The sequence below is a fragment of the Arvicola amphibius genome, chromosome 18, assembly GCF_903992535.2.
Source record: "Arvicola amphibius chromosome 18, mArvAmp1.2, whole genome shotgun sequence".
Classification (NCBI taxonomy): domain Eukaryota; kingdom Metazoa; phylum Chordata; class Mammalia; order Rodentia; family Cricetidae; genus Arvicola; species Arvicola amphibius.
The window spans coordinates 14751936-14779072 of NC_052064.1; the positions used below are offsets into that span (position 1 = coordinate 14751936).

At 36.7% G+C, this 27137-nt stretch overlaps 1 protein-coding gene across 1 annotated transcript in view; it reads left to right on the forward strand.

Moving 5' to 3' along the window:
• Sema3d (semaphorin 3D) overlaps positions 1 to 27137 on the forward strand; it is a 189499-nt gene that overhangs the window by 65410 nt on the left and 96952 nt on the right. Inside the window, exons 2-3 of the mRNA XM_038315362.1 lie at positions 5659 to 5841; positions 22322 to 22482. Of these exons, the coding sequence (XP_038171290.1) occupies positions 5691 to 5841; positions 22322 to 22482 (312 nt within the window). The 5' untranslated portion in view covers positions 5659 to 5690. The remainder of the gene's footprint in view (positions 1 to 5658; positions 5842 to 22321; positions 22483 to 27137) is intronic.

Consider the following 27137-nt stretch of genomic DNA (forward strand, 5'->3'; position numbering starts at 1 on the left):
TCTACAGTATTCTAAATTAGTAGGGTAATTTGTGTACTAAAAACGCACAGGTATTACTTTTAATTTCTGGTGATTATAGTTTCCTTCTCATGACTTGAGCCAAAATATATAAAGGTGACTTTTTTTGCCCAAAATTAAATATGGCAAGAAATAATCTTGTATTTTCTTTCTTCATCCTAGATGCACACATGCAAACACACCATAAACACACACACGCCTAAAAGTTAATTCTAAATTTAAATGTTCTAGCATTTAAGTCTTCATATTTGAAGAATTACTGTGTACTTATTACTTCTAATATGCAACAATTTTCAGTTGTAACAATTCATCATCTTGCCTTAATGAGTTTAGTAACAAGTTGTTATAAATAAATAAGTCACATCAATGAAATTCACATAAAATTTTATATCTCTTGCTACTCAAATAAATTTTTGATGAGTTACCATCCACATAATAGGCGTTGGACTTTTTATTTTCCTTAGGGAAATGGCACAGACCTTCTTGAGTGTTGGATTGTGCATTTGGATCTCTGATTTAGTGGAACAGTGTGTAAAAATCTCATAATCAGAACACTCCCCATTGACTCCACATCTGAAGATCCCCAAGGGTGCTGTTTGTCTCCATGAACATCTGGAATAGATTATACGCAGCTAATTGGCTCCAGGTTGAGCTTGTTACAGACAGTAGCATGTAGTATAACCTATGCAATTCACTAAATCCACCCACTTTGGGTAACTCACACCTACTTCTATTTATTCATAATTCCTCCCAGATGTATGACTTATGCACATCTATGTGTGTATATGTGGACACTCACATACAGATGCACACACACGCACACAAAGAAAATATCAATGCATTAGTAGAAAGGTTATTGACAAAGCATCTATTCAGAATCTATGAAAATATATAAAATACTGAATTTAAAGGTTTGTTGGGAAGGAAAGAAGGATTAGAAATGATAGAGTGTAGAGAATGCATTAAGTAGTAGAAAATTATTCATTTGTTAAAAAGCTCTAGCATTTCCAGCACTTTTTTTTTCTATATTTTATTTCTCCCCTTTGGTATATGTTTCAGCACGTGTAGGCACTTACCAGTATGTCATCATAGTAAAGCAAGCAGTGCTTTGATTTTTAAGTTATTTGATGTTATGAATGAGTGGGTTTATGAGAAACAGTATGGCCACTGTTCACTGAAACCAAATCATCAATCTTTTTAACAGACGATGCTGGAGGCACAGGGCATGTCGTAGCGATTAATGGCCAGTTGGAGGAGTAGCTATCTCAGTACATTGCCAAGGGTCATTAACCTCAACTAGTCATTAATTTCCAGAAAATGTCCCAAACTGAGGTCATTATTGCTAATAAAATGCACATATGGTGTGTCCTCTTGCTTGCTCTGCATGTAAACACACATATCTGTTACACACACTGTTACATGTCGAAAAGAAAGCAGTCCTCCATATGTCCAGGCTCTCTGGAACTCAACTAGAATTTCAATTTACTCAGTTCATTTGTCCACTCACTTCTCGCTGTTTGCAGAGGGTGTAGGTAATGTCCTTGCATCGTGAGGCTGTGGGTAGGACGGAACCAGACTCCAGCAATCTCCTCACAGGTATACAGAGATAAAAAAAAAAAAAGAGAGAGAACAGTGGGAATGAAAGGTGACAGACCCGGATAGAAATGATGGAACAACATACATTACCAAGTCAACAGAGAAAAGAGGAAATCAATGCACATATTAGGTTCCAAAAGTGGCATAAGACAGAGTTAAAGTTTCTTTTTGCTACCCCCCTTCAAGTCCCAATGTATTATATTCGAATCTTCTTCCCTTCTGCCTTGACCATCTAGCACAAGCTGTCTTGCTATCTGTTTAGCTTTTCCAGATCCCAGAGTTGGGAATCACTTTTTCTTGAGTTCTCTTTCACCATTCCGATCATTTGTTCTTTCCTCCATGAGGATATATTTATTTATAAATGATCATTCCTTTTTTAAGTTGTTTTCTATAACATTTCTTATATCTCAATTTTAGAAGTATTTTTGTTGTGTTTTAATCATTTGTGCAGGGTAATTTTTCTCAATTTAATACAAATTAGAGGTATTCAAGAAGAGAAAATCAACTGTGGAATTGCCTCTCTTAGATGTGCCTGTGGGAGTGTTGGTGGGAATAGTTTCATTATTGCTTGGTGGTGGGGGTGGGCATAACTCATGTGCCACCCCTTGCCAACTAGACCTGAGTTGGATAAGAAATTAGCTGAAGGCCAACCTGGAAGCAAGCCGCCATTTTAAAAAATGAGTTGGAGAAAATATTTGGTAAGATACAGACCCAGGTTCAAATTCCAGAATCCCCATAATAAAACAATTTTTAATAAAAGGAATGCTGCTGTGCACTTGTAATACCAGTTCTGGGGAGAAGAAACCCTAGGATTCAATGGCCCACCAACTTAGCCTGCTCAGTAAATTCCAGATCGGTGAGAGACCCTGTCTAAATAAAAATTAGGTGGACAGGGTCTGAAGAATAACATACAAGATTGTCCTCTGGCTGTCTCACAGATATGCACCTGTTCACAAGTGAGCATGCACACACGCACACACACACACACACACACACAAATACACAAACACACACACACAAGCACACTTGCACACAAATACATAAATAACTATTTAATTTTAATTTTGAGAGTTTTTCAATTTAAATAAGGTTTCCATTAGTATGTTATATTAATATGTGCATAATTATAAGCTGTAAAACAAATTTTTATAAAGGGTGATGGTCTATCATTTTAAATTTACTAAAATTTGGGTGACCGATATGACGAAATCATTTACAAGGGTCATGGTGTACATCTGGAGAGCAGAAGACAACTTTGAGGAGTTAATTCGTGGCTTTCACTTGTTGAGACAAGGTCCCTCATTGTTTTCCCTATATTTCAGGACATCTAGTCTGTACGGTTATGGGAGATTCTCTTGTCTTTTTCTCCCATCTTTCCATAGCAGTGCTAAGAGTAGAGATGTGTGTAACAGCATCCAGATTTTTAGGTAGGTTCTGGGTATTGATCTCAGGCTTGTGTTACAAGCAGTTTTACCTACTAAACCATGCCATCATCCCATTTTTTGTGCCTTTTTTATCAAAAGGCCATTACTTTTTTTGTTAGTCGAGATTCTTTCAAATAACGATGATTATAAGACATACACACACACACACACGTGTGTGTGTGTATACATACATATATGGGGTTCATTGCGATAGCTGCAGTCTGTGGTTCAACTAATCCACCAATGGATAACTAATAACAGAAGGTCCAAGAATCCAGCAGTTGTTCAGTTCATGATGCTGGAGGTCTCAGCTGTCTTCAATTTATGCCAAAATCCTAGAAGTAGACTCTAATGTCATCGAAGGAATGGACGTGCCAGGAAAGGTGAGCACAAGCAAGCAGGGAGAGCAAGAGAGTGAGAGCAAGAGAGTTAGGGAGAGAGAATGAGTAAAGAGGGGGATGGAGAGAGAGGGGGGGGGGGGGGGAGAGAGAGAGAGAGAGAGAGAGAGAGAGAGAGAGAGAGAGAGAGAGAGAGAGAGAGTGCTTCCTTCTTCCATGTCATTTGTTAAGATAGATAGAAATAACAGAAGTTGTGGTCTAGATTTGAGGTGGATCTTCACAGCTCAAAAGATCTTGATTAAAGGTATACCTTCTCACTTTTAAGATATGGATTAGAAGTGGGTTTTCCCACTGCTAATTATTTCATTCAAAAAGAAAAGGCCCTCACAGGTGGGTTTTAGTTAATCCCAGATGTAGTCAAGTTGACAACTAAGAAAAGCTACCACTTCTTTGATCTGTTACAGTGCACTCACTTGGGTAAAAACTTCAAAAAGTGTCAAGATAATGTGAGTTAACTAGTGCTAAGTGCACATTTAATAAAATGTCATTAAATAAATATACAAATAAATGTGACTATTTATATGTAATATTCCGTAAGAACTAAAGGCACATATTCTACACAAGAGACAGTTGTATTGCTTTTGAAGATAATGAAAGTAATTGAAAAAATGTAATTTACTCATTAAAATTGGTAAAAGTATTTTCAAATGCATAAAACTGAAATTAATCCTCACTGCATAAATTTATGTACCTTAAGACATAATATTATTTTAATTTAGTGAATGAATTTTACTTTCTGAGATTTAAAGCAATTTTGATATTGAAAGTATTTAACAGACCTGGGCTGTAGATTACTGGCATAAATCTTTTCTAGTGTGGACAAGGCTGAACCAACAAATGAAAGTATGTCATACACTTCAGAAACATGAATAGCCAATCTCTCGTAAAAAAAAAAAAAACAACTTAATTTAATATTCTAAAACTAACACAAATAAACATGAAATATTTATTCTGAACATGCAATAATTAATAACACTACTTAACACAGTGTTCACATCTGTTATGTATGAAACTGTTAAGAATGAAATAGCAATGTTGTCCATCTAATAATTTAAAAAAATCAGGCACCACATGAAGAATGCCTGCTGGCTACAACTTAGCAATAGCTTTTTAAATGACTATTGACTAGAAAAAACAGATGATACCTTAATGATTAGGCAAAAGAAGCTAAGACCCCATTAATAAGTAGAAGATAGCGCACTTAACACAAAAAATAGCAAAGATTTAGGCATGAAGGCGGCCATGAGATTAAGTCCTGATCAGATGTTCTGACCCATCTCTTATTTGATCATGTGACAATGGAGGTATTATTTTACCTATATACCCATTTTATCAACAGCAAAATTAAGAGTTAAGATTTATAGATGTTATTAGTGTTAGATTATTTGTGTCATATAGAACATATTTTTGAATACATCTGATATATATATAGCATACATGTACATATATATATATTCATACACAGAATATATATTATATATAATATATAATACTGAGTATGACTTTTAATTTCACGTTTCATTTGAATTGTTTCTATTTCAATTATTTTTATTATTTCTATCTATCTTAACAAAGAACATACAATCAGTTTACTGTTGACCGTGGAGTTAGTAACTATTTTATTCCTCTCATAAATGTTCATATTTTACAAAGTATTTTTCTGTGCAGTCTTGTCCTCTGTGGGGCAGATACATCTTCAGTTATGGCAAGCTTCCGGTCTGTACTGTGGCCCTAACCTGGTATTACCCAATTTCACCAACCTAAATATCTGTAAAGCTTTGTAAGCCAACAAGAGGGAAATACTGTCTTTTGTCTAGTCCCATTTGAGGATCTTTTCCTTTGGGCTTGTTGTCAGTCACAAGAAGAGTTCTACAAGCACTTCTACCTCATGAAGAGATTCACAAAGCTTTGGGGAAAAGATAGTTCCCCAGAGAATGCATTTAAAACAAAAAGAAAAATAAAACAACTTAAGGAGAAGAAAATTATTCATTAACAAAATAGTTAAATTTCTACTAGTGTATTCTTTCCCCCCACTAAAGACAAACTTGAATTTTATTACTTAGATTCAGTCTCTCTGTAAAATGTCTGTAAAGACAAAGCAAGAGAAAAGAGAGATTATACTTTGGAAATATCTCATACATTCTAACAGCTGTTGCTAACTCTAGGAAAATGTAAGCTATTGCCTTGGAGTAGTAATTTTATTTTCTTTCTCTGCTTTTTAGGTTGACATTGTTTTAAAGACTATATTTTCATCATGAATGCTAATAAAGATGAGAAGCCAAGGTCCAGAAGTCATGATCTTCACCTTCTTCATACTTGGATGATGTTAATCATGACTGTGCTCTTTCTTCCCACCACTGAAACATCCAAACAAAATATTCCACGTCTAAAACTAACCTACAAAGGTGAGTAATAGATATTTTATAGGCGTGCCTAGGATATCTGAATGTCTTCTTTGAATAACTGATATCTTTTTTTCAGAAATGTATATTAACTTCTACAAAGTTACATCAGTTGATAATTACTTAAAACAGAGACCACAATTATTTACTCTTGAGCAGTAAAAGATACTTAAACTTCCCAAGTACATTTTTCAGTTAATATTTATAATTATAGTGATAAATTAAGTCTACCAGATCTATTCAACTGCATTAAAATCAATTGTATGATAATAGAAAATTTAATAAATTCTATGTAACTGCTACTAATTACTGTTACTAGCATATTAAAGTTTATTTAAAACAGCAAGAAATTGCCGGGCTGTGGTGGCGCACGCCTTTAATCCCAGCACTCAGGAGGCAGAGGCAGGCGGATCCCTGTGAGTTTGAGACCAGCCTGGTCTACAAGAGCTCTAAAGCTGCAGAGAAACCCTGTCTCGAAAAACAAACAAACAAAAAAAACCAGCAAGAAATTATTTCACCTAAAAGCTTTTACAGTCCACAAGAGCTAAGATACCAGTTATATAGGTTTTGTAGTGGGAAAAATCAATAAGAATGGCATAAATTTCAAAGATATAAATATAAGATAATTGTTTTAAAGATTTAAATTAACATCAATGGGTTATTTAAAACCATTATGTTATAGTTACTCATTATGTGGGTGTTTGAATCTGTGAATAGCTTTTTCCAAAATTCCGTGTCTAAAAACTCTATTTTTTCCCTATGATTTGTACTAGGCTTCTTACCATGTGTTTAAAAAATTCTGCTGAGAAAGTCAAACAACTTTATAAGAAGCTTCTATTAAAATTAAACTGATAGTTTAAATACCTTCTGTTGACAGAGACTTCTCGTTTGTTCCCAGCTTACCAGACATGAAATAATCATACAGAAATCTGTATTAATTGCAATACTGTTTGGATAATAGCTTAAGGGTAATTTTGGCTAATTCTTATATCCTAAACTAACCCATTTCCACTAATCTGTGTATTGCCACGTGGCTGTGGCTTAGTGAGTAAAATTCCGTCCCTGGCATCTATCTTCAGCGGGTCTACAAGGCATCTCTCTGACTCCATTTACTCTCTCTCTCTCTCTCTCTCTCTCTATATATATATATATATATATATATATATATATGTGTGTGTGTGTGTGTGTGTGTGTGTGTATTTTATATATATAATCTTCCAGCCTGACTATATTCTGTCTATATTCTGTTAAGCCATTGGCCAAAAGCAGCTGCTTTATTAACTAAAAAAGCAACACATAGGCAGAAGAACTTTTTATACCATTTCCCCTTTTCTGTTTGAACAAAGAGGAAGGTTTTTACCTTTAACATAGCAAAACTTCATATAACAAAATAATTACCAATCAAGAATTATAGTTACGATATTTATATCCACTTTATCTTTATCATAACTAAGGAAAACTATGACTTATGATTTATTGTTCAACTCCATCAAAGACCCCAGAAGGATATAATATTACCTAAGTTAACAGGAAGTGCATTTTAAGCCACTTCCAAAACTCTAGAATTGACAGAGACGTCTTGCTTCCTGGATTGTTACCCAAAGTTCTTCTGTAACATGGGGGCTTCCAATCTTCAACCTACTGTTCCATAGGATCTAGCAGACTTTTCCATGAAGCAGGATCTTTTATGCCTTGTACTCTTCTGGGCCCTGCAAAATGTCTGACAGTCTCTGTCATGAAGCAGGAACGCCAAAGGATAGTCTCATCTTTGGGCAAGGTCACTAATCATTTTTCTGTGGTTCCTGCATGTCCAGTTCATCAAGAAGTCCAGGAAAGAGCAATTTTTTCCCCAAATGTCTAACAAGCTTCATTAGGAGCCTCTTCAATGCCCATCATCCTCTTGAAGTAGATTAGTGCTGCCAGAAGCATATGTGTCTCACTATCATGAAAAGTCCTAAGCTCTTAAAATATTTTAAATGTCATATTATGGAGGTCTCTGAAAGATTTGAAGAATCCCTATCTAACTGAAACATATCTCTATATTTCTAGAAAACATAACTAACATAATTACAAATTTGACTATTACAGATGACTATTAATCTATATTTCTTAAGTATACATAACATTTTAAATGAGCTGCTCAAACACGATCTTAATCACAAGCAGAAATATACATACATAACAAAATTTATCTTAACTTTGTACCAATAAACCAAGATCCATACCCAAGCAAAATATTCATAGCTATAGCATATCCCCCTTTAAATGTAAATAAGCAATTATAAACAATCATTTAGGAAATTAATTTATTAGTGTTTTGATTCACCAATAATTAAAAGCTATATTTGAGAATTATATCAATAATTAATTACAGATAAAACTTTGTGCCTTTCCCCAAAGCCCTTTGGCCTCATGTAAAGTGCAATCTGAAAATAAAGACCAAAGCCATAGCTGCCACAGAAACACCATCTCAAAGAAAAGGGACAAGTGACAAAGCATGTCATCCCACATCTTCTTCTGGTCTCTGAGCATACAATGCCTCTATCACATAAATGAATGCAAAAGACTTAGATGTGCTATGGTTTTGCAAAGACATTCATCAAAGCTACATTTAATGTTTTATTATGACAGTGCCCATTTTGCCAAGCGTTATAATTCGGATGACTACTGATACATAACAGCATGTCTTCATGAAACTCAGTACTATAAGCGCACGCGCACACACACACACACACACACGTCAGGTAATGTTCTATGTCAGAGAAAAGTCACTGACCACTTCATTCATACTTATTTTCTCAATGCACAAGTAACAGGTGAAGACACTAGCAAACATCGGTCCAAGTAAGGGTAAATGTAAGGCTTACATTCATTGAGTCTAACGTCCATTATGTATGCTATCCTTTGACTGTAACCAGGAAGAGCACAAATATCAAGACAAAAAAAAAAAAACCCTAGCTGTTGCAACTACTTCTTTGGTAAATATATTCTTTTCAACAACTCCAAATAGTAAAAACCAAGACTTACATGAGTTTTTATTAATTAGAAAACGTGAAGCCCACTGTTAACTTTTTTACCTGCCATTTGACAATAATGTCGTGATTTATTTGATGGAATGGCACTTTGTTTTATAAGAAATTTCAAATGCATATGTATATAAATTTATCATTTTTACCACGTTTGCAAACTAATTCATTTAGTTATAAAGTACAACAGGTGTCTCAACTAGCAATTTCCTTCCAGACTGGTTCATAGAACCTGATTATTTTGACTTATCCAGTAACATGTCTGTTTTTTTTTTTTTTCAATTCACTATGAGAAAGCAGTAAGTGTCTCAGATTCTGAAACCACAGGACTTAGATCTTGACTGCTCCTATTGTATGTGAAATAGTTGGAGAGACAGGAGTATCAGGAATTCAGGACTAGTCTGCTCTACTTAAGTTCCTGATTCACAGAGAAAAGAAGAGGAAAAGAATGAAGCAAATAAGAGAAGATAAAGGGGAAAAGAAAACAAAATCTTTCAATGTGCTGTTTGAACTTCCCTGATTCAATAGATGCAAAGGCTAGAATAGATGCATTTATCCACTACAAAGAAAGTTAGCACTTTACAGGGGTGTTTTACTAAAGCCATAGTTCACATCACATCTTGCGGTATACAGTGGAAGATGCAATCGTAATTAACTCATGTTAATATAGTAACTATAGGGCTAGAGAGATGGCTCAGAGGTTAAGAGCACTGCCTGCTCTTCCAAACGTCCTGAGTTCAATTCCCAGCAACCACATGGTGGCTCACAACCATCTGTAATGGGGACTGGTGCCCTCTTCTGGGCTACAGGCATACAGTCAGAATATTGTATACATAATAAATAAATTTAAAAAATATAGTAACTATAAATGTATATCGTTTCTTGCATACAAGAATATTAATTCTAAATATTAATTAGGAAGCACAGCCAGGGGTGCAAAGATGGAAGGCACAGGGAGGTGTCAGTGCTTTCTCCCGAGCTCTGTCTGAGCAGTGGCTTGTTAAGCCTGCTCTCCTCACCTGAACGCTGATCTCCTACCTGAGCAGTGGGTCTCTTGAGGACCCATTGAAATATTAATTGAAATATTAATTACACAAACAAGGCAAACGTATCATGGAATGTAAGTTGTGACAGAACCAAAACAGTTTGAATATAATGTGTTTTTGAAGAGACATATGAAGCACACTTAAGGTCTTTAAATACATAAAATTATTTCAGAACTTGGGTCAGAAATGTTGCCATAGATAGCACGACAAATCTTCTCTTTAAAAGCATACAATTAATTCCCATTCTGCAATCTCTCTTGGATAGTTTTTTTTTTTTCCATACAAAAGGAATTCACTTCCCTGAAGTGCTAGATGACCTGAGTTAGTGGTATGTTTTACTTCTTTAGTTTAAATGAAATAGGTAATTTACTACTTGTAAGACTTAGCTGTAGGAATAGTTTAGTGAGGTACAGATCCCAACAACACAGTGTTATAAAAATGCATAAATTAACATGTTAGGATTAAGAGCTTGAGAGTCTCTTTGTGTTAAAAAAAAAAAAAGAAAGAATTCAGTTCTTTAAATCAAGCAAGCTGAGCACAAAGGGGCCTCAGTGTTTCCCTGCATTTCTGTTATAAGTGGGATTCAGACATCAAGAGAATCTGTATAACTTGGGCACATCTAAGAGATACAGAACCTCGGCCTGCTCTTACTTTTGAATGGCAGTCTACGTATTAAAACAGAATCATAGATGATTTAAATGAAAGGTAAATTCAGAAATACAATCTTCTGGACAGCTTTGCTTCCCCTGTTCTTCTTCCCTTTCAAGATGAGCATGTGGACAGTGAGCATGAGGATGTCACCACAGGCGTCCACAGTTTGGATTCCAGATGGCGCATGACCCTCTCTGCATTATTAACACTGTGTGATAAAGAAGTCGGCCTGGATGACAAGAGAGACACATGCGCTAGTCTCTCTCTCTCTCTCTCTCTCTCTCTCTCTCTCTCTCTCTCTCTCTCTCTCTGTGTGTGTGTGTGTGTGTGTGTCTGCACGCGTGCGCTAGCCAAAGTATGTATATGGCGATCAAGAGAAGATTTACAGGAGTCATTCTCCCTTTCCACCCCGTGAGTTGAAGGGATCCAATGCTGGTGATAAAGCTGGCTGCTGGGTACCTTTACCTGCTGGGCCATCTCATCAGATGGATGAAAGGATTCACAAAATAACTGGAGAGATGAGAGTTGCCGTGTATGTAAAATAAAATGCCCTAAAGAATTTCAAATATAATAGGAAATGGATCTTTGAATATTGAAAGAAAATTTAAAATATTTTGTAGAAAATAACCATTAGCATTAGAGAATTTTCACTACAAATTTTACCTAATTTGTGGTTGTTGGGAACCTTCAAAAAGGCAGTAGCACATGGTGTGGACTGCTGCAACGGGAGAGAACAAAATCATTGTCGAGTATACTCATGTAATTTAGAAGAACAGTGTGAATCTTAGTGTGACCATATGAAGAATAAATATTTGAAGAGGAGAGGAATTTGCTCTTTGGACTTTCCGTTTTTACTGGATATTGGTGCCCACGATATGAAATGGATAGAGAAGAAATGATGGATATTAACCATGATCCGAGAAGAATACAGAAATAAGGAAAGAAAGCTAAATCTGGTTATATCCTGGAGTTAGTAAGGTCAGAAAGATGACATGTTTAGAGGTATAACCGACAACAAAGGAACTGAACTAAGACTCACAAGGGGTCCTAGGGCTTTACCTGTGCTTGAAGGCGTGACCAGCAACACAAAGTTTACGGGACATAAACAACTATGGAAAAAATAAAAGTTGAAGCAGGAAATATTGCCTTACTGTCTAAATGGTGTAAATACTACCTGTTGGAGAAATACCCTCTAGTAGGCATGCGTGAGAAGGATGACGTCAGTCTTGTGACCACCTCTAGCAAGGTCAGAGGCCATTATCTGGAGAAAACCGGGGGCATCCCTTATGAATTACAGACATCTATTCTAAATGAGGAGCCAATATGAAATTTTCCCCAAGTCAGTGGACATGTAAGAGCAGATTTCACAAGGGGCCTGAATGATAAATGAAAACCGGACATATATGTGGCAAATTAGTTTAAATTTCATAATAGCAAGAGTGAGCACATGGTTGGAACAACTTCCAGGAAAAACAAAAGGCATGTTCAAAGGCTCGGGGTACAGATGGTTTGAAATGTCTCAGCAGTGACCAAAGCCTCACATATGACTTGATCATTGGTTGCAGTATGCATTTGTATAACTTTAAGACAAATTGATGTTTAAAATTATAAGAATTAAAAATATGATCTTTTAAATATAATCCCTTGCTCTCTATTTTGAAGAGGTGTTACTATGAGGAATCTTATTTTTTATATATTTGCCTAATAACTCTGAGCAAAACATATTAAGATGTGGACTTTAAGAGTTTTCTTTTGATTAAGTTCATATGCTTGGCTAGAACACATTCTTACTTATTAATGAGGTAGAATTTTGATTTTAAGCATGCCCTGAAAATGGAGAAATTCTCAAGGCCTTGAGGAAGCAATGTAAAGAATTATGTTAGGATCAATTTCTCACAGAACTATCCTCCAGCTACCTGTGAGGTGTAAACAGAGACTGCTTGTTCATTTGCTGGTTGCCCAGACCTGAATAATCACACAGAAATTTTATTAGTTGCAACACTGTTAGGCCAATAGCTTAGGCATAGTCCTAGCTAGCTCTTACGTATTAAATTAACATATTGCTATTAATGTGTATATCACCACAAGGCTGTGGCCTGCCAGTAAGTTTCCCATATCTGTCTCCTTTGGCAGCTGCAATACATCTCCCTGACTCTGTCTACTCTCTCTCTATATCTCTGTTTGGAGTTCCCGCCTGGCATAACTCTGCTAAGCCATTGGCCAAAACAGCTTTATTCATCAACCAACAAAGCAAGACATATACAGAAGTACATCTCACATCAATGAGGAAGTCCACTTCCCAGTGGCATTGTTCCCCCGGGAAGTACTACTTAGTCACAGTACAATGGGAAAGTATACATCACAGCAAGATTGGAGGAATTTAAAAAGACTTATTTTTGAAACTATAGATTTGAACATTCATAAATCATGACTCTCATGTGATTTAGTTCCATAGGAAGTATCCACAATTAAAATCTAACCTACTTAGGAAAAAAAAAAAACCTGTGAATTGAAAGTAAGGACATGGTTAATTTGATATAAGTAGACTTAATATAATCCAATCCCACATCCTGTCCTTATAAAAAGCATAGATCTACTAATGCAATAGACTTTGACTTTGAGTCTAATAAAGCTTTCCCTAAGTAAAATCATCTCATTCACCTTTATCATATATAATATTCTAAAGCTAGAGAACAGAATCTACTCACCATTCCACTGCAGAACAATAAGTGAGAATTGACTTCGTTCTTACTTTCTTGTTGGACTTCCATTTGCAAGGAGAAGCATTTCCTGTGGGCACGTTACCTAACAAAATGCCAGTATCACATACATCTAACAATTTGAAGTTGTTCTGTGGGGGATTTTAGGTTTGACTAACATTCTTTCTTTTATATGCTTTGTATTGTTTGGACAGTTGACTCTATCTAATTAAATACAGACATGTTGATTGTAATTGGCATTTTTATGTAGATAGTAATGAGTGACTTGGCAGCCAAAAGCTTTGCATTTGATCTTAAAACTGCTGAAAGTCAAGTTGAACCATTCTCAATTAATTCTTGCTGTTTTGAGTCAAACGGAATGCCTTTCTAGAGTTAGAACTGGGGAAGTAGACAAACACCTGTAGATGTTGAAGGAATTAAATAAACTATAGAACCGAAGGTTAGTTTTTATTTTACAATGAATATTTTGCTGCCTCTGTTGAATTTTTATACCCAAACTTCGCTTGGGAGTGAATTGAAAAACAAAACCATTCTGGAAAAAAAAAAAAAAGTCAGATAATTCTTGGAAGTAACCTCAATGAGGAGATTTTAGGACAGCTACTAAGTCAATATGCAAAGCCCAAGCCATTCAGAATTGGGTAAACAGTAAAATGTGGTATCAAGACAGGAGTAGAAAGCAAGCTGAAAACATATGAAATGCAAACGACAAACACATTTCATGGAAGACACTAAATATACTCCTGTGTCTTCAAGTCCTCAGACCTAGCATTTGGAATGTCTCTCCCTTGAAGATAAAGAGGAGCGTGTAGGGCAAGGACTTGTGGTGAGCCTCCTGGGTTGGAGAGAGAGGTGGCTGGGCATTGAGCTGTATCGTTTTCTATGTGCAAAATTTCCTGCTGCAGAAGTGTGGTCTGCAGATGGGCAGGGGGTGAAATCTGACTTTCTTTAAAGCTGACTTTCTTTTTAAGTGATGAATCTTTACCTCTCGAAACCTTCGTGTGTGTGTGTGTGTGTGTGTGTGTGTGTGTGTGTATGCATGTGTGTGTGTGTGTATGTGTTTGTGTGTGAAACTTAGTGAAGGATTCTCCATTTATAGAGTGTGCAAAGCCGTTTTCCAGCCATGCAGACTTATGAGAGAAACTGCCAACTCCACCCAGTTCAGGATCTCTGGCAGTAAATTTAATTTTTCAAGGGTTTAAGGTCATGTTCATTTAGCACTCAAAAACTGAGGAAGTCTGTGTTGCTTAATCCTAAATTTATTAGATTCAGTATTACTCACCACTCCCTTCCTTTGGGGGGGTGGTGAAGAGGAAGAATGAAGATCATCAGGTCATGCGAGCTTTTAGGCTGAATGCACAATTGTATTAAAGGCACTGAAAAGGAAATACAAAGAATTATTAGAAAGGCGAGCATTTATTTCAATAAAAATCAGGAATTACCCAGTCCTTAACCTGACCTTCACATGGGAGAGCACCTGACTATTTTGCCCAAGAGAAGTCCTTGTCTCAGGGCTTCAACACTAAGGGAAATCCATAATATGAAACCCAGTGATGATTTCCTTCTTAAGTAGCCTGACACCTTGTTAGTAATACAAGATTGCCAATAAGATCTCCCATATTTATGATTACTTGATATCTTAGTTGTGTTTTCCCCAAAGGACAGGGTCTACCTACTATTAGGAGAAGGAGGGGCATTCTGAAGTTCAAATGTGAGTCCATGTATTATTCAGTAAGTCATGTGTCTTAACCAAATTTTAAAAAAAGTTCTGATACATGGGATTCAGTCCCACCCAGAGAAGAGGACATTGAAATAGTATTAAGTTTAGTGATATTAGGTTAATTATAGAAAAGAAGTCCTTCCCATTTGGCTGCTAATGATATTTTGTGTTTGGTTAATCTCAGTACACCCACTACAGTGGATTCTTCTTTCATCTACGGTTTATCTTTTCTTCTCTACCAGGCTGTGCATTCCACACAGTATTGCTGTTAGACAGGGTGTCTTGACCAAGCTGTCAGTACTTTTCAGTGCAAGAATGGTACTCAGGAGAGAACGTCAGAGCTTTTGAAATCGAAATTGAAGTGACAGGATAAAAGACCTTTGTCCCATAGCAAATACTAACTTTCTTATTCTCACTATCTATGAGAAACACACTTTTTCTTTTTATATTTGTCCAGATATACCACACGTTGATGAAGCTCAACTTACACCTCTCCTTTGAAAAATACACATATAATTGTGTGCCATAGCACACGTAAACACTCTCAGCAAACACAGGCAGGTAAATCTAAGAAGGTTCAGAAACTCATGGTCATTTTGAAAACATGGTAGCTCCAGCCAACCTGGGCTTCATGAGACCTGCGTCATAAAGGAGCTAGGTAGGGAAACAACTCTGCTAAATGTGAGGATGAGATTACAGATACCCAAAACCCTCTAAAAGCAAGAGGAGATGCATTTTTACTCCCAGTGCATCTACAGTGAGATGCAAGACAGACATGGGCCCTGGAAGCTAATGAACTAGCTAGCCTGAAGAACACAGCAGCAAGCAAGAAACTCAGAGAAGACAGAAGTATAGGACCAACTGCTGAGGCTGTCTTCTGATTATACACACACACACACACACACACACACACACACACACACACAAACACACACACACACAGAGAAAGAGAGAGAGACAGAGAGAGAGAGAGAGACAGACAGACAGACAGACAGACAGAGACAGAGAGATGGAGAAAGGGGGTAGATTTTAAAAGAAAATAATAAAGTCAGAAAGAAAGAGAGTGTAAAGGAAGAAAAGAAAAAGTGCATATACCTGAAGGATTGGGATTGTGAATCCTTTATGTTGCTACTGATTCTCACAACCCCTTCCCAATTCACTGTAATGAATACCTCTGGTGTCTTTCTCAAATCCACCGCAGAAGATACTGTTTATGCTTTAAACATATTTGACAATTACTGATATATTTACCTCATTTCCTTTGGAAGTAATTATATTATCTGCTTTCCAACATTGTGTTTCTTGTACAGAAGTATGGTTTGAGTATCTGGGTGAAATTCCAAAGCTGAGAGAGGGTGAGAGGAGAATAGGAATGCACTGACAAAAGGCATGATTAGAAGCTTCGGTGGGTCGGCTCAGAGTTTATGTGGATCAAAAAAGCCATGTGAGGCCCCAGTGTAAATGCTGATGGCATCCCAAGCAAGGGTGCCCCTGAGTAAGTAAGCTCACAGGAGACCTCGGCATGGGATGTGTGAAGGGACACACTGGTCCTTCCACTAAGGGCAGAGAGGGAGGAAACCCAGCAAGACTACAGGGCTTACAGACGAGAATGCTGACAGTTGCACCCCTGAGAATGTCCAGTTTAGATGAAAACATAAAATTCCATTTGCACTCAGAACAGCCACGTCTCTACATCTGATTCCTGGAGCTCATGGTATGTGTCAGCTTTTGGTGTAAAGATATATTCTCTAGGGTTGTTATTGTGTAGGTTTTAGTTGATGATCCCATGGAAACAAGCAACAACTTTGCTGCGTTTGGCAAGAATGCAAGAAAGATAAGCTTGGGAAGAGGAACCTGTCCCAATCTCTGTCCCGAGGACCCCTCCTAACGTGTCTGTCAGCCCGAGAAGTGTTCATGTGTAATTCTTCAGTCTAATTATTTTATTTGGCTGCAGAAGGCCGGTGAGGCATGCTTTAATCACTTTGATGCTAGCTTTGTTGCAGTACAACGTTAAATCATTTGGAAATGACGATGCTTCAGGTTAGTCAATATTTTTGCAGCTGTTTTCTTGCTAAGTTTGTTTGAAACCAAACCAAATAGAATTTGTTATGGTGAAATAGAATCCAGCAAATAAATATATCAACTTTATTTTCCTCCATGCATAACTAGAAGAAAAAAAAACTTTGAAATACACAAAGTGTATCTTAAGTGTCTGTCTCCTTGCTTGGGTGTATTTCAGGGACTTTTCTTGTTTTAGAGATTCCTGGGTAGTCTTCTTGACGCCACCAGGCCCCATCATCATCCGTCGTGAGCTCTGTGGGCCCACTTATCAGTCTAACACTCAGTTTGAGACTTTGCCACTTCCTTGAAAACTAAAATGTGCACGGCTTCCAGTCACCTACATAATAGCCTAACTCCCCTGCCTGACATCACTGCCCTCGGCTATCTTGACACTGTCTGTACGTCTAGTTTCACTTCTTGTGGTCCCACACATATTTTCCATGTTTAATAGACTGAATTCCATGCTACAAATAGTCATTAAGTACTTAATTTTCTCAGACACTAAGATAACTACTGGAAATTTCAATACAAGTAAGGCTGGTCTTTTTCACGAATTGAGTACGTACCAAGAAAGAGCAACAGCACAGAGTTGTCCTCCCCCCATAACACACACAAGTAGGAAATAATTTCCAAGACAATCAGAATAATGAAACTGGCAGGAATAGTGAAGCCTCCATAAATTATTTTCTTTCTAGGCATATACGCCCAATGATTTATAAAGTAGGAACAAGTATAGGTCACAATAATCAATATCAAGTATGGGTGGAGGGGAGGGGAGGAAAGGGGGAGAAGGAGGGGAGGGAAGGGGGAGGAGGAGGGGAGGGAAGGGGGAGGAGGAGGGAAGGAGATGGAAATTTTTAAATATAAAAAAAAATAAACCATGAGAGAAAAAAAAAATAAACTGCATTAAAAGGTGTAAATGTACAGTCTCTACCAAAGTCTCTTATTGACTGGTACTTGGCTATATTGTAGTGACATAGCAAGTTACAAGTTGCAGTGTTGGTCTGGAATGATGAAGATTTGTGGGTGGCATAGGTATTGGGTTACAATGCAGCTTTCGTCTACACTGACTTGATGATTCATCAGGTCTTATTACTCTAAGTGACTTTAAGCCATGATGATGTAGGGTAGGTAAAGGACACAGCAGGAAGATGCTGTACAAGAGAGTGATAGAAATGGGCAAATGTCATACTTTCTTTACATAGAGTTTAAAAAGAACCCATCATCCTTGTACTAGTTGATCAATCCACAGCATGGGGTGTGTGCCAACTGTTGTTCTAAGGCCAATCTCACACTAACGCCTTCGTCCTGCGAGCTAACAGCGGTTGCCATATGATTTCTATTATCTTCACTTGTGTTTTAGGAAGCTGAGTCATGGTGGCCAAGGGACTTGTCCTAGATCACCATATCACCCTGCCAACGATTAGTCAACCACAGACAGGGCACTGGTGGTTTGATCTAACTCTTGCATTCCTGGCCCTATCATTCTTTATGCCATGTCATATTGCATCTTATAATTTTCAATGTAATCCATGTTTCAGAACAGCCATCGGTTTTGAAACATTGAAGTCATGAGGGTTTCTATCAAACGAAATTGTTTACTAGTTAAGCGAGTATATACTCTTGGGAGTCTCTTCAATTACTTTTAATTTTTTCACATTTCTGCTTTACCTAAGAGAAATCCCAAGGAAAATACAGATTTGCCTGATTGCGCGAAGGGTAGTGTGAAATGCATTCTTTTAAAAGGCTTTAATCATGTTGGCCCTAGCCCATGCCTAAATGCCATTACTTTCTTCTCAATTCTACTTACAACCAGTGTGGAATGTTCATTGGAAATGAGTCCAAAACATAGCATTCGGAGTTGTAAAATTATATTGCAATATTGTACCTCTCATATGAAAAATGACACTCAGTTCCATAAAAATGAAGATAAAGTTCAATGTCAATCCCCTCTGCATAAATGTCCTCTCTAAATATTAAAGAAAGAGTTTTGTTTGGTAACCACAAGCTCTTGAGTTGTGTTACACCTGGCTGTGTTACATCTTTACACCTTTTTCACATTCTAAATTATAATTTTTCAAGTCTATTTTATAAATTGAGCAAGATAACAATTAATAAATGGCAGTAGAAAAACGTAGTAATTAATAGTTAATTAGGTCAAACTTACCAACTGTTTTTAAATTTTCACATCCTCAACCTTAGATAAAAAAAATAAAGTGATAAATTTGTTACTACTCCCTTAATGGTTATCAGTGCTCTAGGTTTAGAGAAATAAAAGATACTATAGGAAAGACTTTGGTTAAAAGAAATGTGTTACAAAGATCTAGTTTACCTGAAAGTATCTGATATCATTGCTGCAAACCATGTGCATTGGGCCTACAAATAGGCATGAAAGAGAAGGAAACTAGGAAATACAAGATAATTACCAGGTTTGACACCAAAGACCATAACTATAGGATACGCATTTCACTTCTTCGAGATGAAACGGTTTCATTTGTGAAGTTACATTTATACGAAGTCATTTGAAGGTTTCCATTTTTTTTTATTTTCCAGTTTTACATCTTTTATTCTGTCTCCAGTTTCAGGCCACACTTCTTTAGAGATGTATTCAACTTTTTGTTTAGAACTTTGTGTGAAGCATGCATCTGAGCAAGAAATGTAGGTCTGAAATAGTAAGGAAGTGTGCACTGCTAGGAGACACTAGCTCACAGAAAACTCCCTGAACTTTGGCTCTTACAATCTACATAATGGCTCCTGAACAATAGGTGTGGGAGCTGGTTTGTAGATGTTTTCACTGAGATTGGGTTTCCCAGCTCTTCCTTTGGATTGGTTATGGTTTTCTACTATACTTTCCTATCACAAAGAATATACAGAGAGACTCACCAACATGACTGCCTAAACATGAGCGGACATGCTACAGTGCATGAGAAAAGCCCAGGAGGCCTCCACCACGCAAAGAACTACAGACAACTAAGCAAGGCTGAGGGCAGAATAATGGTCTTCCCCAGGAAAAAGGACACAGATTGGTCATCCAGTGCTAAATGGCCAGCTATGAAAACACACATACAATTAACATTATCCAGACATAGACAAAGCCGGTTGCACCTATGTGTTTAGAGATGTATATGCATATACATTTATAAGTTCATACGTGCAAGTAACAATGAAAGAAAAAAGAGGCCACAAACATGAAAAGAAAAAGGACGCATACATGGGAAGGTTTGGAGAAGAGAAAGGGACGGGAGAGATTTGATGGTACTATAATCTCAGAAAATAAGAAATTAAGTATTTAATGAGAGTGCAGGCATTCCATTAATGCTCCATCCTGAACACTACCACGAACGGGAGGAAGAGGTGAAGGAGAGCTCGCTCAGAGGTTTACAATGCATACTGTTCTTTCAGAGGACGTGCCTTTCCTTCCTAGCATCCCCGGCTCATAACTGCCATAATTTGAATTCCAGGGAGATCTGGCACCTCTCGCCTGGAAGAACAGTACTCACATGCACATAACCCCCCCCCCCCACACACACACACAGACTTAAAAGCTAAATCTCTAGTTTGCTACATTTAAAACATGTGGTTTATGTTTATGAGTGTATTGTCTGCATGTATTTCTGAGCACTATTGTGTGCCTGGTGCCTACAGAGGCCAGAAGGGAGGGCCTGATCTCTTGGAACCAGAGTTACAGGAGTTTGTGAACCACCACATGAGTGCTAGAAACCCAGCCCACATCCTTATGAAAGAGGAATAGGTGCAATTAAGACAAGGTCATTTTCTCCAGCTCTCCAAATCGAGTTTTACTTATAAAAGATTTTTCTTTCAGTCCTGGAAAGTAAAAAAAAAAAAAAAAAAAAAAAAAAAAAAAATAGCTGTTATATTCAAGAAAGTGAATATTTGAAAACACCTGACTCGCAAGGGACAAATAGCCAAACTGTAAAAAGACTTGCTACAGTTCGGTAGTAAGACACAAAATGAATTTTGAAAGAACAGAATTAAAGGCATTAATATTCGATGTTGGGGCAGCTGGCCCAATCCCTGCGTTCAGGGGCGTGGCTGCCCCAGGGGAATAAGGTCCTTTAAAAAGGACCGGGTCCCGGAAGGAGCCCTGTTTTTTGCCCCCCCCCCCCCCCCCCCCGCTTCGCTGGACCCTTGGCTCTGTAAGTTCCCTTATTTCTCCTTTTATTAAAACTGATTTATTATAAAGGACTATCTTTGGTTATTTCCAAACTCCTCCGACCGCCGGTACACTTGGCTCCATCAATTCACCTCACCAATAAGGATATAAAATTTCAAATAAGCTTGGGAACTCATATATCCTACCAGAGTCACCAGAGACATTCAAAGTAAAATGACACCACAATACCTGTCTATCAAGAGGGTCACATCTCAAATGCTGGCAACAACGATGTGAATAGAACAATAGGACCATGCAATCATCATCCATCAAAATGCAAATTGATTGAAACATCTCGATAAGCATATGGGACAACTTCTGGAAAAATTAAATATGTGACCAACAATTGTTTTTTTTTTTTTTTTGCTTTATTTCAAAGACATCAAAAATTTATGTGCAAAAACCCTTGTATGCATATAATTTATTATATCTACCAGAACTTGGAAACAACAAATTAGCCTTACTTGTGGGTAAAAGGATGACTTACAATATAAACAGAAAATGAAACAGTACTCAGAAAAAAAAATATCACTTGCTTTTGACGTGAATGTTGGAGGTGCTATCTAGGGAGAGGGAGGAGATCAGAAGGGAGGAAGGAGAGCCACGGTATGTAAGAGGTGAATGTAAACACTGTGCAATGTGAAATAAGAAGGGAAATGTCACAATAATGCCAACATTTTTCATACTAAGTAAAATTTTTTAAAAAGCACAAGACGAAGAAAATACCATGATATTTATGGCACACTTTTATCTCTGTTGATGCATCTTAGGTTTATCATTTTTAAAAATTAAAAAAGAAGAATGCTTTAAATTATAATTTATGACCTGCTTTTTAATATCTTGTATTTCATAGTTCAAAATTTTATGTTAATTTTAAAATGGATTTTATACAGAGAATAGAATCATGTCACCATTTAAGGAAAAGTGTCTGTTTCCGAAGGAGTTCAACTTGTTCCAGTGTGTCAACACAGGAACATCCATGCTGCATAAGTATGTTCAAAAAGTGGATTGTTATGTATATTCGGGCAGGTGAATACATTTCATGCTGAAAGCGTTCCCTTCCTTTCCCTCTTTTGACTTCTCCGCAGACTTGCTCCTCTCCAACAGCTGCACTCCCTTTCTGGGTTCGTCGGAAGGACTGGATTTTCAGACGCTCCTTGTAGATGAGGAGAGGGGCAGGCTGCTCCTAGGGGTCAAGGACCACGTCTTCCTGCTCAGTCTGGTCGACTTAAACAAAAACTTTAAGAAGGTCAGTTTATTTATATACCCTGTTGGTGGATTCACTGAATTTCTTCTGTGCCTTGTGCCTCTGCTTTGTTTTAGGTGACAGTGTCACTCAGGAGTGTTTCCATGTGTCAAAACCAAGAGAAGGCAGTTAAAAACAAAATCCCTGGGACAAACATTTTATGTTTTTATGGATTTCAGTATATATGCATATTTTGTGTCAGTGAGTATAATATTGAAGCCATTGAAAACATGAATGAAGGCAGCAAAAGTGTGAAAATATCTACTTATATATTAGAAGAGAAAGCATATATAATGAAGATATTGCAAGAGAATTATTCAAAAGTAAACATGTATTCTTTCCTGAATATGCAACAAGAAAATTTTATTAATTTTTAATTACTAAATACTCCTATGTCAAGACTATGATAGCATTTTACATTGTTTCCCCATACTTTAATTTCGCATCTGAACAAATTCCTACCAGGGTCTAATGATTCTGAGCTAATGAAATCTCAAAATGCTCCAACTACAAATTGGCTAAGAAGTCTTACCATTAAAAGAAACAGAGAAAAAGAAGGATGTTGTCTGAGTAAAATCCCCCAACAACGGTAACCCCACAGACATCAGTCTGAACAGTTCACATAGCCAGAAAGTTGCATAAGAGCGAAAGGCATGTGACGAGTGACCATGAAACCTGGTTTTAATATGATATAAAGAAAAGACATATTGGGCTGGAGAGATGGCTCAGTGGTTAAGAGTACTGACTGCTCTTCCAGAGGATCTGGGTTCAATTCCCAGCACCCACATGGCAGCTCACAACTGTCTGAAGATCCAGTTGCAAGAGAACTGACACCTTCACACCAATGCACATAAAATAAAGTTAAATAAACCATAAAAATATTTAAAAAAAGACATATTGAAGAAGGCTTAAGAAGGAAATGCTAGCTCATATTGCCTCCTCAACTCAGCTAAGCATGTGAGAGAGGTGCTTGAGTCAGGGAAAGGAAACTAAGTCTAAGCTAAAGACTTGACAATAACCACTAAAATTTGGAGTTGAGCAGAACATTCTAAACTCTATCTGTCTTGATCAGTACTAGTACAATTAGGAGATGGACAGAATATTCTAAACCTCGTCTCGTCTAACCCAATTGACCAAAACATGGAACTGTGCCATGTTTAGATAGATAGAAACTTTATCTATTGCAAATCCACAAACGGTGCAGCAGGGATGGTGATCTATCTTGCTGTAGGAGCATTAAGGCTCACACAGGGTTGTATCTGTGGTTCACTCCTGGGATCACATGCACCAGAACCAGTATCGGAGAGAATATAAAGACCACATACTGACGCCAGAGCTCAAAGACAGGTGCTCTAGGTAGTCAATGAGGAAAGAACAGTTATCATTACATTATAACAATGAGTTTGACTCAACAGAAAGAAATGCTTATCTAAGTATGAATGCATTTAATATAAAAGCACCCAAACATGTAAAGCAGAAAGTAATAGACTAAAGAAAGAGCAAGACTCCCACTCAACAATTGTTGGAGAGTTTAATGGCCCATTCTGTCTATCCACAGATCATTCAGACAGAAAAATGAGCAGAAATTTAGAAGTTATGTTGAACTCTCAGTCTGATAAACAGAACGTTTGTCCCAGCCCCCAGACTTCTGTGTTCTCATCAGCACAGAAAACACTCAAGTGAGATGGTAGGCTACTTTAAGTCTCAACAATTTATATGAAATTAAAATCTTATCAGGAATTATTATTATTTTTTTACTAAAAAGGAGAAAACCAGAGGCGTTGTATGACTTGACTAATAATCACTGGTGCCTCACAGGTTAAGTTGCATTCAAAATTTATTGTGAAATTAGAGTCATCAAAATTCCATTGCATTTTCATAAAAACAGACAAATGGACCAATGAACAAAAGCAAACGAAACTATCACAGATAACATTCAGCTGACTTTCAACAGGTGTAAAGGAACTTCATTGAGAAAGGAAAATGAGCTGGGTGGTGGCGACACACACCTTTAATTCCAGCACTTGAGATGCAGAGGCAGCTGGATCTCTGTGAGAAGTTATTATTGAAAACAGTATGGTGACTCTTCAAAAAATTAAGAGGTTAGCTGTGAGAAATTATCTGAAAAATAAAGTTGAGGAAGGAATTTTGAATGTTACTAAAATAAAGAAGGGGTATATGAGGAGAAAGAGAGGTTTAGATCTGATTTATATATTACTTAATTTTTACATGTGTAAAACATGAAATGGTATTTTCCCGGTTCATAAAATTGTCATGTTTTGAGTGTCAGTTTCAATTAAATTTAAATTAAATCTTTAAAATTGCAAAAGAAATACCAATTAAAATCCAAAATACAATTTCCACTATACTCTACGAGATAAGCAATGCTGAAAATAAAAGTTTCGGTATTATCAACTAACATTCTCTAAGAGATTAGCAAATATTGTTATCTACAGTGAAACCTAGATATACCAAAGCTTAGAGGGATTGAAAAATTAAAATACAAATTGTGTGAAGTATTCTTAACCTGTGAGGCACCAGGGATGATTAGTTTATTTATCTTCATAAAGGTAGACTTCTTGTAAGAGTCAGGTAAATAAGAGTCAGTATTGAGCTCTGTTTACAGTCAGCCACCCAGAGACATTGAACTACCTTATTGTATTCACCTATAATGACCATTCTCTGATCCTGATACGTATGAAATACACTTCATGACTAAATGTCAGTGGTTTGGTTAAGTGAATAAGGTTTGTTCTTGAGACTTTAGTCTGCATGTAAATGTTTATCTGCATATGTATTATTGTTGCTTGATGAACACCTGAATATAGACAGACATTCGCTTTGTATGTTTCTCTTCTTTTTTGACTTGCTTGGTTTGGCTTCTTTGAGATAGCTTCTTACGTTCTAGCCCAGTCTGCTTATCAGCTCTGGTGATCCTCCAGTTTTCACTTCCAGAAAGCTGGCATTACAGGAGTCAGATGTCAGACCCAGCACAAGAATTTCCTTTTGTGCTGTTCATTTTTGTAGATCTCAAGCTTGGTGCTGTTGCATTTATACTGCATGCATTAGGCCCAGAGTCCAATCCGAAGTAACACCAAAATAAAAGAGTAGATTAAATACATAGAATATGTTAGTATAAGAGGGGACATACTGTGTCTACTAAGAATTAATTGTTAGTTTGATGAATGTTTGTGGGAGTATGTGCATGCATACAGGTTTATGTGTGTGTGTGTGTGTGTGTGTGTATGTGTGTGTGTGAAGATGTGTAAGATCTCTTTCACTCTTCACCTTTATGAGACATGTCTCAGTATACATGGAACCATGGATGTTCCTAGTGTTGTAAGCTATCCAGCCTCAAGGATCCTTCTGTGTCTACCTGGCCAATGCTGGAATTCGGGATGCACGCCTCCAAACCCACTCTGTTATGACTGCTGGGATCAGACTCCATGCACTTAACTATCTGGATCATCTCCCCAGCCCTGACTGCTACTTCTTTTTTAACAAAAACAAGCAAGCAAAAATCCACATGTGTGTACACAAATATTTAAATACATAAGTACCACAGGCTCACCCTATATAATTTTCTTAGATGGCTAGCCCTTGCATGGAAGACTTCCTTTATATCATTTATTTTTCTCAGCAATTCTATATGTTTTTAATATAAGGAAAAATGAGTTGTGTTTTAGCTTTTGTTTTTATTTTGAATGTTCAAACTTGCTAAGTGTCTTTGAAAGCAAACATCTATAGGTGCATTAATAGAAGCTGTGTTTCTAGAAGAAAAGTGGGGAGAAAAAAATATTTCCAGAAGTTTTACTCAAATTCTTTTAATCCATTTACTTGGAAAGCAGTCTTTTAAAAATTAGAATTATTCTATAGTCTATGTATTATTTAAGGTAACATGAAATGAAAGTAGATTATATGCTAGAATTTAAGGAGTAACATCCACTCAAATACTGTGGTTCCATTCTATCTATTCTTAAGATTGTATTTTTTATTCAGGAATCTATTTTAAAAACATTCATAACCTTGACATAGATAGATGATATCCGGTGATATCTCAGCCATCAGTAAATATCTTAGTAGAAGATAACACTTTTTACAAACGAAGCTAAAATTGAATTTTGCAATTTTGCTTTTATACAATCTGACTTTCAATGCATTTTCCCAAATATGTCTGGGTTTAGTATAATAACAAAAAGCAATTCATGCTTTTAAAGGAATCTGTTCTTGTTCTCTTCTTTGCCTTCAGGGATTGGAAGAAAAGGTTCATTTATCTGAACTGAGTGTATTAGATCATTGCTTAAAATAAGTTGTGATAGCACAACTTCCTTTGGACTATTTTAAGCATAACTTTTTGGGCGATATTCCATGCTTCAAATGTGCTAATATTTAATAAAGTAAATGTTGTGAAATATCTTTTGATATTCTTGTAATAAATGATTATTTGAAGATTTCATTTAATTAGTGGTTTTCCCCATTGCTGAAATTCCTTGTACTTCTCTAAAACATGTAATTCATAAGAAAGTCATATATGTATTGGAAACAGTGTGTGTTTATGTAGGTTTCCACCATTTAATTTTGTATAAATCACTCCAGTGCTAAAAGGTACTCCACAGTAGCTGGTAAGTGTTGAGAAGTAGTACTTCAGCAGTGTTTAG